Source organism: Synchiropus splendidus, chromosome 1 (genome assembly GCF_027744825.2).
Source record: "Synchiropus splendidus isolate RoL2022-P1 chromosome 1, RoL_Sspl_1.0, whole genome shotgun sequence".
Classification (NCBI taxonomy): domain Eukaryota; kingdom Metazoa; phylum Chordata; class Actinopteri; order Syngnathiformes; family Callionymidae; genus Synchiropus; species Synchiropus splendidus.
In genome coordinates this window covers 5,035,992-5,046,798 of record NC_071334.1, presented here as the reverse complement: position 1 = coordinate 5,046,798, position 10,807 = coordinate 5,035,992, and the positions used below count along the sequence as shown (strand labels likewise).

The 10,807-nt window shown below is 44.3% G+C and overlaps 1 protein-coding gene across 1 annotated transcript; it reads right to left on the bottom strand.

The window, feature by feature from the left end:
- Positions 1 to 661: 661 nt before the first annotated feature.
- Positions 662 to 10,588, bottom strand: LOC128752798 (tryptophan 5-hydroxylase 1-like). The gene is made up of 11 exons (XM_053854434.1): positions 10,454 to 10,588; positions 9,915 to 10,031; positions 8,896 to 9,067; positions 8,727 to 8,818; positions 8,578 to 8,645; positions 7,417 to 7,613; positions 5,808 to 5,943; positions 5,603 to 5,729; positions 4,421 to 4,516; positions 4,216 to 4,349; positions 662 to 2,705 (listed from the first exon to the last, which is right to left on the bottom strand). Exons 1-11 carry the CDS (start codon positions 10,544 to 10,546, stop codon positions 2,531 to 2,533), a joined length of 1,407 nt encoding a protein of 468 aa, XP_053710409.1. The 5' UTR covers positions 10,547 to 10,588; the 3' UTR covers positions 662 to 2,530.
- Positions 10,589 to 10,807: the final 219 nt, after the last annotated feature.

Below are 10,807 nucleotides of genomic sequence, written 5' to 3'. Positions count from 1 at the left end.
CAGAGTCAAGTTTGGTAGATTTAGCCTCTAACAAAAAGAAGACATAATATGGCTAATATTTCAGATTGAAACAGTGTCGGTTATGGATTGCTTCAAAAATGTCCATTTTTTACAGTGCAAGACTTAGGCTGTGTCCCATTTCTCCCCCTAACACCGGCACTTGGTTCTGAGCTCCCTCCACTATGAAGCAGCCTCCGACCACCAAGTGAAGTGACTGACGTCCCTCAGAATTGGAACACACTTCTTGACGTCACGTGTAAAGACAGCGTGTCATTGGCTGCTGTGCTGTGTCTTGCTTCCTGCATATCCAGCATTGGAGACGACGTTTTGGAAATGACAGCTCCAACGTTTCTGCAACCTCTTGCATCGGCGCTGATCATCTCACTTGGTTTGGTGAACCAACGGGGGAGAAATGGGCGGAGCCTATGCAGGATCGTGAGGCAGTGAAAGAGAAGAAACCTTGTGAGCTTGAATCCTCTTTCAACACAGCACAGCTTTTATGTTTGTCAAACATTTATTTGCTATTTGAAGACAAATACGCTGAGCTGATACGCTGATAGCAGGATATGGATCTAGTCACATCTGACTGATGCTGACTCATCCACTTGAGTGACAGGCTGGTGCTGGAAGTCTTGTGTTAAATCAGCTCACGACAGTGAGTAAAAACACTTCCCTCCCATATTACTTTTCATCTACAGTGTGTCTAGGGATTGATAGGCTTAGAGTTTGGGAGGGGAAGTTTAACTTCCCTGTGCCAACATGTTGTGATAATGTAATCCATATTGATGATGAAGCAAAACAAAACAAAGAAGTTCAGTATATAACCCAACACTTCTTTTAGATAGAGACAAAATGGCAACAGTTTTATTGAGATGACAGAAAATGTTCTTTTTTTTAACATAAAACATCAAAAGATTCATTCACAACTCTGACTTGTTTCTTCCCTTTCCCATCATCTAAGTCAAGAGCGTCCCACTGAAAATCAGACATGTTTGTTCAACACTCACTCTTTTCAGATTAGATTAGATTCGTGACCTCCACAGACAGATGAATACAAACAAAGCATACGATTCCCTCACATCGGCGCTGCATCTTCAAAAAGCCTGGCAAAGCTCTCACTTTACAAGTCGCAGGCTTGTAGATAGAACAGAAATCCCTCTGGAGCAGGGTCCTCAGAGGGCCACGGTGGGGTCAGGCTTCTGTCTGTTCCATCCAGTCAAGAGGACGCCGTCTCAACAATCTCTTGTAGCTGACACCTGATTGGTTAACCTAGCTGTTCTTGCAGGGTTGGAGCAGAAATCCACACACACCGAGGCCCCTTCTGTGGATCAGTTTGATCCCCCTCTTATGGTGAGAAGGTTGGTGACGCCACAGAGACGGATTCCTCACCTGGCCAGGCAGCTGGAGGTGGAGATGACTGCTCTGGGAAAACTGAAGGGCTGCCAGAGGTTTCTGACAATGGACATGTGGATTTAAAAAGATGTATTGGTCAATGTATTTGTGTTCATTTGAATGAAAAATGTTGGATAAAGAAGGTTTTTTTTTTTTCATTTTCCATTCAACAACCCGCTGGGACATGCAGCCTCCTGAGACTTCTGAGCCAGGAACTTTCATTCTAATTCTGGTTGTGCGTCTAATTCAACTCAGCAGAGTAAATAAAATATGTTCATTCCATCCGTCCTCATCCACTTATCTGTTGCCGGGTCGCGGGGGCAGCAGCTTCAAAAGGTCGATCCAAACGCCCTTCTCCCGGGATCCCGAGACGCTCCCAGGCCAGTGGAGAGGTATAATCCCTCCACCTGGTCCTTGGTCGACCCCTGGGTCTCCTCCCAGCTGGCCGTGCCTAAAACACCTCCAACGGGAGGCCTCCAGGGGGCGTCCTCACGAGATGCCTGAACCACATCAACTGACTCCTCTCTACTCTGAGTCTGTCCGAGTGACAGAACACCTCATGTAGAAAAGTCATTTCAGACGCTTGTATCTGCGATCTGGTTCTTTCGGTCATGACCCACAGCTCATGACCATTGCTGAGGGTCGGGACAAAGATTGATCGGTAAGTAGCTTTGCCTTTTGTCTCAGCTCTCACTTACAACAGCACGGTATAGTGACTGCAGCACTTCCCCCTGCTGCACCAATTCGCCGACCAACTCCCTTACCCCCCCACTCTATATTTGAATTCCCTCAAAGTCAAATTGTTTAGTCTTGTTGCTCCAAATACGAATGCTTTACACTGGTCTATTAAGTCACAAACACATTTGCAGATATGAAACGGTGAACAAAGGAGGAAACCAAACAAACGAGAAACACCAAGAATATGACTCATGAGTGGTCTGACTTACACACAAGCGAGAAGCAAAAGTTGGCATGATTCGTAAAAGGAGCTGTGATGTGGAAGTGAAAGGAATACTGCAAACACAACCTTCCACCGTTGCGAACATTCAGCCATAAGCAGACAAGTGAAGGAGACGATGTACTTTCTGCTTCCTCACAGCTTTGACTTCTCTGGAACACACGGCGTCTGAGCTCAAACCTAGACTCTTCGGTACTGGTTCAGGCGATTCAGCGCATCCTCCACGATGTCCAGTTCATGCTGGATGTCCTTGACCATGTTGTTGATGCCATTGGTGTCTTTTAGGACGTCCACACTTTGTGTGTAGGCGTTGTAGCGTACAGAGAAAGGCCGACTGATGGTCTTCGCAAACTCCCTAAGGATCCAACGAAGAAGACAAAAAGCAAAGTTGCTTTTGGCTTAAATAGCTTGGCTATTTTATCTATCTATCTATCTATCTATCTATCTATCTATCTATCTATCTATCTATCTATCTATCTATCTATCTATCTATCTATCTATCTGTCCTTCCATCCATCACAGCAGAATTAAGAGCGACATCACAACTAAGACAAAAAAACAAAAGTGCCAATGATGGACATTTCTGCTGAATGACAACCTTCTGATCGACCTTCCATCTAACAGTTGTATTCTAGTGCACGTGACTTGTCTTGTTACTGAAAAATCAGAACTTATTTGGTGAATTGGAGTGTTGAAGGCTGCTGCCCCTTGATATAAGGTGATTATTGGCAATCTCCAGTTTCCTTCTTGTTCTGTTTGTGTGTTTCTTTCCCTGCCAGCTCCTGCTGTGACCCATTTCCTGGATTTGTGACCTAATTTTGGCCTGTGGTTTTGGATGCAGCTGCCAGAGCTAAAATGTCCTTTTGTCTGACTTGTTTTGAAACTTTGCCTTGAGATGTTTGACCTTCATTTTCTCCTGTTTTGCAGTTCTCCTCAGGTGTTGGTGGAGTTGAAATTCTCAGTTGTTTAAGTTGTTCAATCACACCATTGTGCCACTGTTCTCAGTCAAACCTCCTGTGAAAAGCTCATTTCTATTTTCTGTCTCTGTGCAATTCGCACAACATTTAGGCTTTAGTGTGTCGCGCATCTTGTCGTAGCATGTTTCTGTATTTTCCCATTAGACTGAGAACTGTTCCCAGGTCAGTCTTGGCTTTCTCTGAGAGGAAATGTGTGAGGCATCAGATCGAAGGATTCCATTCAGCACAATCTGATCAGGGATCTTCTCAGCACAGAGACCAGCCACACGCACATTCTGGATGCTGCGTGTGATGACATCACAGCAGATCCCTGCAGACGCTGGATAAGAACCTGTAAAGATTCTTTCCAAGCTGCATCTCAAGAGACAGTAGTTGTTGGCATGTGGATGAGAATTTGTGGGCCAGTCTACGGGAACATCACCAGGTAATTCCTACAACACCTCACGGACAGTTTCACCCGTGTTCATATTTTGACTTTTCAGTTGTTGTTTTTTTCCTCTGTGCTACGCAGTGCTGGCTTTTCCTTTCTGTATCTGTGACGTGGCAACAAGTCACGGTGCAGTACAGGTGTCCACTCTCTTGAAGTCAATCTCCCCCACACACAAAGGTGTAACATATAATACTTTCATCAAAACTACGCCCATCATTTTCACCAGAGTCGCTGCTATGTTGACAACATGACCAAACAATCTGACTGGCTTGTCACAAGGACTTGACGTTCTGATGCAGATTTTGAGAGATGAGCAGAAGATTCTGAGCAGGAGACTGGATTTTGCCTGTGGTCTTTTGCAATTTGTCCAAACTGTTTTTTTTTTTTTGCTAATAGTAAGGACTGAGAAAACTGCAACAAAGAACAGAATCGAACATGAAAAACGACATCCTGCTGACCTCATTTTGTTCTTTGCGTCCTCGAAGCTCTCGGAAACGAAGTAAACCTCTTGAAAGGCGGTAATAATGCACTCCTGTCGGCAGGTCACCATGGGGTCGAATGGAAGGATGTGAGCTTTGCCGGACACAGCATGCTGACGGACAGTCGTGAAGTCAGTCAGTAGAATCCATGAGGAAAGGACAGAGTGATGCACAGGTCTTTCACCTTCAGCTCACTGATGGAGGAGAGGAGTCCGGCGCCGTACGCCTTCAGTCCGCCGTCCTGCTTACACAAGCCGAACTCCACTGTGAAGAAGTAACACTGGGACGCACACGCAGAGAAGTGTCACTTTCGCTGTCCCCTGTCGGTATCACACATACAGCCCTTCCACTCTCACCTAACACATGAAATCCCCTCCACTGTCATGTCAGGTGTACCTCAGGGCTCTGTCCTGGGGCCTCTCCTCTTCATCATGTATCCCCGCGCTCTTGGCAGCACTTTCCATAAATTTGGTTTCCACTTTCACTGTTTCGGAGATGACACCCAGCTCTACCTGTCCAGTAAACCGACTGGTTTCCTACTCTGTACAGTAGTGAAGGGTATATGAGGTTTCATGAAACAGTGTCCTGATTTCCAGAGGCCACTAGATGGCGCTGTCTGCTGTAAAATGTTTGGACTTGAACAACTCATTCAATGAAACCTCTCATCATTTCTAAACCAAGAGCGCCGTCTAGTGGCCTCTGAAAATTAGGACTTTTTTTCATCAACCCTGCAATACTGTTTCATGAAGCCTCATCTACCCATCACCCCCCTACAGTGTCCTTGAGTGATAAAAAGGGTGCTTTTAAATGAAATGTTATTTTTTTATCTATTTGCTTTACTTTAAAAGTGTGTAAGCAGAAGTCTGTGCCGAAAACAATAAGAGCTCCTATGAAAAAGTTCATGGATGTTTTATAGGGTGACATGAAGTGACTGTGTCGTTGTACATGGGGGGATTAAAAGCAATGATGGGATATGTTCAGCTAAAATGGCGTTTGGATTCTTCTCTCCTGTCCTCCCCGAGCTGATACTGTCACAGATCACCTCTGACAATCGTCTGGGTCCACCCTGCCTGCACTCTCCTCTTCACTTGTTTTCATCTCCATTACTCTGGATGACTGATGGCCAAAACCTCAACTCCAGCTTCTCACCCAAGTCTTCCACCCAACAGTCTCTCTCGATCTATAAAACACACTTGTTTGCTTGAGTGACTTTGTACACTGTGTGTATTTGTGTTGTATGTTTGTTCAGCCTATGTTCGTTCATGTGTGAACTTGTGTGCATACGCTCACAAGTGGTGCGTGCATGTGATGGTCGTAATGTTTCAGCCTGCTGTGTGTCTGAGTGCTCCCTGATGTCCGTCCTCACCGTGGCCAGTTTCTGCACATTTTCATTGGAGGCCCCGAGCGAAGCCAGGCCGATCTCCTGGGAGAACTGAGCGAAGCTGGGCTCAGCCAGCAGGGGGACGTGGCCCAGGAGCTCATGGCACGTGTCTCTAGGGAGAACGTGCGTCGCAGGTGGGCTTGCTGTTCACAGATGATGCGCACATCTGTGCACAGGAGACGGCACTCACGGTTCAGGCGTGTAGAGAGGCTCCGAGCTGTGACGCACATACTGGGTGCAGTGGAAGACTCTGAAGGCCAGACCCGCCAGGAAGTCCCTGGGAGAGAGGTACCCTGCCACTGGTCTGATGGTGAAGCCCGAGTGCTCTGCTCACACACACACACACACACACAAAACAAAGACGCCCGTTTTTATTGTCGCTGTTAGCTCACGGATTAATTAGAGGTTTCATCGCTTCATCGCATTTTAATAGTTCTGCATAATAATCTGCACATCCAGCTTAGACATGAGGGTAAAAGTGCTCCACTGAGGAGTGAACTCTGCTGCTTAAAGTGCACAGAGCAACATTTTGTCTGTCCTTGGGTTTTTCAAATAAACACACACGTACTTGAATCTCGATCCTTAAGAGGACCTCTCATTAAAATGATGCCATGATGAACCTAACCCTCCAAAACACATGGCTCACCCAACCAGGACGCGGAACCAAACTGAAACCCTATTGTAATGACCCAGTTATTTTGACGTTTTCACCCTCAAAACTCTATGTGGACAGGCCAAAATGTCCTCATAAGACCAGTGTCAAGTTTTCATCCTTAATTTGCGGATGTCCAACCAAATGTCCCCACAAAGCCATTGGCCCTCACAAGGGTAGTGTTTTGTCAAGAATTGGTGCCCACTAAGTTGGATAAACTATATATATAGAAACAATACATATAACAAGCCCAAAAAATAAGTCACACATCAGACACACAAGTTCACACACACTTACACATGGTGATAAGTGTAAACTGTTCCAAAAACTAGGGAAAGCAGGAATAAGGGACAGACGGTGAAAGGGTTGTTGGGAAGGCAGATCATTCATAATCTCATTTCTGTGTGTCTTCATGTCCTTACAGCCTCACAGATGTCCATTTTAACGTCATATAGTTCCACTTTTTTCCAGATAATGCCTCTATTTCCAATCCCTTCTTTATCGTTTAATTCTGGCCCTACTGGCATTCCATCGTCAAGCAACGTGTGTCATGCACCTGAAATGTATCAGAGAATTGAAATAGACATTCCTTCATTCAAACTTGAATTCTCCATCTCATTTAGGCTTGTTCCTGCTTTGCTTATGACATCACTTTTTGTTGGACTTTATTCTGTTGTGGACTCATCCCAGTTCGGTGACTTTTTGGATTTTTCTACTTTAGTTTATTTCTCTTGGTTGGACGCCTTTTGTTGTATTTTTGTATGAAATGACTGTATTTGACCTGTTGTCTGCCTCCTGTGACTCGTCCATGACTGACTTGGGTCTGCTCCACGTCTCGAACTCAACCCTGGAACTGGTGCAGTGAAAAAATGTGAAGCTTTATATGCGATTAATCTGCGTTAATTGTTTCAATTTTTGCCTGTGATTAATCCAAATTCATCTTTTAAAAATCTCCCAGCCGTAGCAGCCATCCACTGTAGTTGTTTCAGTTCTTAAACCGGTTGTTTTAATGTCACACCCCGACTCATCTGATGAATTCTATTGATCAATTCTATTGATATCGATTGGTCGGTTGAGTTGTACAGTGGGATGAGAAAAAGCTAACTGCTGCACTGCTAATGTAAACTGGCTCTAAAAAGTGACTCACCCCGGAGGAAACGGGAAACATCCTCCAGCTGGGGAATGTTGTCCTCGCTGTAGCTGCAGTGCTTCCTCAGCAGCGGGAGATTCTTCAGGTACTCCTTGCAAGCGTACGTGGGGTACAACTTGTTGAGCTCCCGGTACACAACGCCCCAGGTGCGCACCTCCTCTGCCGAGAAGTCGATGTGAGGAATCGTGTCCCCACTGTGGAAAAAAAACATGAATTAATATCAGAATTATAAGTGGCTGACATTCACCTCCATGAATAATGAAAACATTTTATGATAAATAACAATATAATAATCGAAAAACAAACGGATATGTAGCATGAAATGTGATCAGGATGTTTCATACTCCGGTGTGCCATGAGAGGGGGTCAGTTGAGCCGTGAGAACCGACCCAGTTTCACCTCAAGATATGACATTAAAACCAACTAGAACTTGTCGACCATCTACCAACGTGAGGAGTTCGGTCACATTCTCTCTATACACTATAGATCTATGTCTCTTCCCACACACTCACAGCGGAGAAGCTGGTCAAATGTGCAACTTCCAGCTGTTTTTAAACCTGATGCGCCTCTAACTCACCACACACCTTCACAGACAGAATGATGGAGTGATCCTTAGACCGTCTGCGCCACAGTGCTGACAGAGATAATGTGACGTCTCACTTTATTGACACTCGTGGACTGTCAAAGTTTGGCTAAAAATTAAATGCTGAAGAGATAAAGAATCATCGTTGTAATGGAGCTGTAGCAAAGAATCTTTGTCTGGAAATTCCCTAAACTTAAATTAAAATCATGTAAAAGAGATAAAATCGAAACAGTTATTTGAAATGAATATATAAATCATGATATATTTTTTAACAAATACAATATCTGAATTTTGTTTGTCGTAATAACATGTTAAAAGTAGCAGAGTGTCATTTTTCACAACTGACTTTCGACGAAACAGAACTGTACTTTGGCTGATCAAGCGTTGACACAATAACACACTGTGCTGACACTGTGTTGATACTGTGCCACTGAATACGGACACCTGCTGGACATTTGTTTTTAGTCATTTTTTAAAGACTGAAATAAATCTATGTTGCAGGACCCAGGTGTGTGTGTGTTTGTGTGTGTGTGTGTGTGTGGAACATCTGGGAGAAAATAGAACAACAGACTTACTGTTTGAAACTCATTGCCAAATCAAAAAAATACTGTCTTCTCTTCCTGTATACGTTGTCTTTAAAGCCCTGCAATGAGACACACACACACACACATCAGCAGTTATTGTTTGAGAAGCTGTACCTGAAGCTTTGTGTCAACGTTCTTACAGGATGATCTGCATCCAAATCTGAGCCGTACATCAAGACTTGCTGAGCACACAGATCCAGATCTGAGATCTTCTGTGGAAACCAGGGCACCTCTGCCAGAGTAGAGACAAATGTCTGAGCACTATGTTGTGTAGTCGTACTGTCGTTGTCAGGTGGAGCTGTGGAGTACCGTCGTCCGTCACAGGCGCCGTCGGCTCCACCACATCTGTGTGCTTCTTCAGCAGAAGCGTCAGCTCCTTCAGCTGCTCGTGGTCACTGTCACAACCCACAAAAACCTCAAAGTCTGAATTCCTGCGTTTGGACTTGCGAGACTCGATGGGGACGAGATTGACGTGTTTGTCCTGTGAAAATGGCAAATCGAACAAGAGCAGGAGGAGATGAAAAATCGGTCAGTGTCTCAAGCCAAGTGGAATAGTTAAAGATGTTTTTAAAGGTTTTTTCTCCCATTTATGAACTTATGTCTCATGTTGTTTGGTGCTTTTATTTGCAACTTCGCTCACGGAACTTCATTGTCACCATACTTTACACTGTTTTTTGGAAGGTTTTATTTTGTTTCTGACTCACTGGAGTATTTAAGATCTGCATCTGGTTTAATATTACTCATTATCAAGTTTATTATCATCAAGTTACTGCAGGCTGGACATAAAAATAAAAACTGTTCCAACCCATCCCTCATCTACTCTTGTTTTTTGATTCAAGAATTCAAAGTCTTTTACTTTGAGAACTGTTAAAATGTTGTGTGTGTGTTCTGTATGTTCCGCGAACGTACGTTGTTTTGTCAATAATTGTGTTATGAGATATGACAATTAAAATAATAATAAATTAATTGAATTCTAATAAATAAAATACACATTTTTTCTACTAATAATAGTCATAATAAACGTTTCTTTTTCCGTTTGGTGGGCGGCGCCGAGTCTGACGTACTTGGCTCGAGGTCAGAGGTCACGCGGCCCGATGGAATGAGGAGGTGGATTCATTTGTTGGTCGGGGGCGCCCTCGCGTGGTAGTAAAATGTACTGCCACGAATAATGATTCCATTATTATTACTATATTATCATTATTGCTGGTGGTAGTTTGAATATTTTCTGCTCCACGGTGAAATAGCAGGTGTCTATAATGCCACGTCATTTCAATAATAGTAAAACAGCAGGTAGTTTGATCAGTTGAATTTGTTTTGTCACGCTTCACCTGGAACTGCTGCAGAGCCTTGATCAGACTGCCGACTTCATTCTTGAGTGAAAATATTATCGTCGCTCCACTTCTCTCAAAGCTCTGGGCTCGTTCTGTGGACTCTCCCGCGCTGACCTGAATACCCCCGGATTTACCGAGAGAGAGAGAGAGAGCTTGTTCGTTCAGGGGATAGAGGCAAGAGTGAAGGCAAAATTTCACAACAAAGGAGCGTATGGAAACATTGTTCTGGGGGGCCGTACAGACATGTGTTTCTACTGCTCACTACCTTCCAAGTCGATGGGAAAACACGTTTTTTTCTTCAGGAAAATCAATAAAATGCCACACTACAGGATCAGATCCAACTAACATGAAATAGAAATATGTTATATTTTATGTCATTTTTAAATGATTTGGATTGGCTGAGGTTGTGCTCCACAGGAACACACATGCACATTAAAAAACAAAGCGAGGACTCTCACGAACACATGCATCACAGCCACAGATGTGTTCAATAACTGCTCATGAAAACACTAACAGGCACACACAGGGTGACCAACCTCATCGTTGACCTTCCTCTCCTCCCGGCTGAAGTTGACAGAATCAACCGATCTTCTCCTCGGTTCCTTCTCCCCAGACTTTTTGCCGTTCATGCTCTCTGAATGTTGGAGGTGTTTGGAACGGTCGGTGAAATGTTTCAGAGTGAAGACCCGGTGTATTTAAGCAGCTGGGCTGGAGAGGGAGGAGACACACGGCGGCTGAGGGGCCGGAAAGTTTCCCTCCATTTCTTACCAGCAAGGTTGGGGCAAGGTCATGGTCATTACCGGGGACCTCTCAGGTTAGTCATCTGATACTGAGAATATTACGTCTGTGGTGTCACTTCATGTGAACCCTGGGATTTGAACAAGATTGTG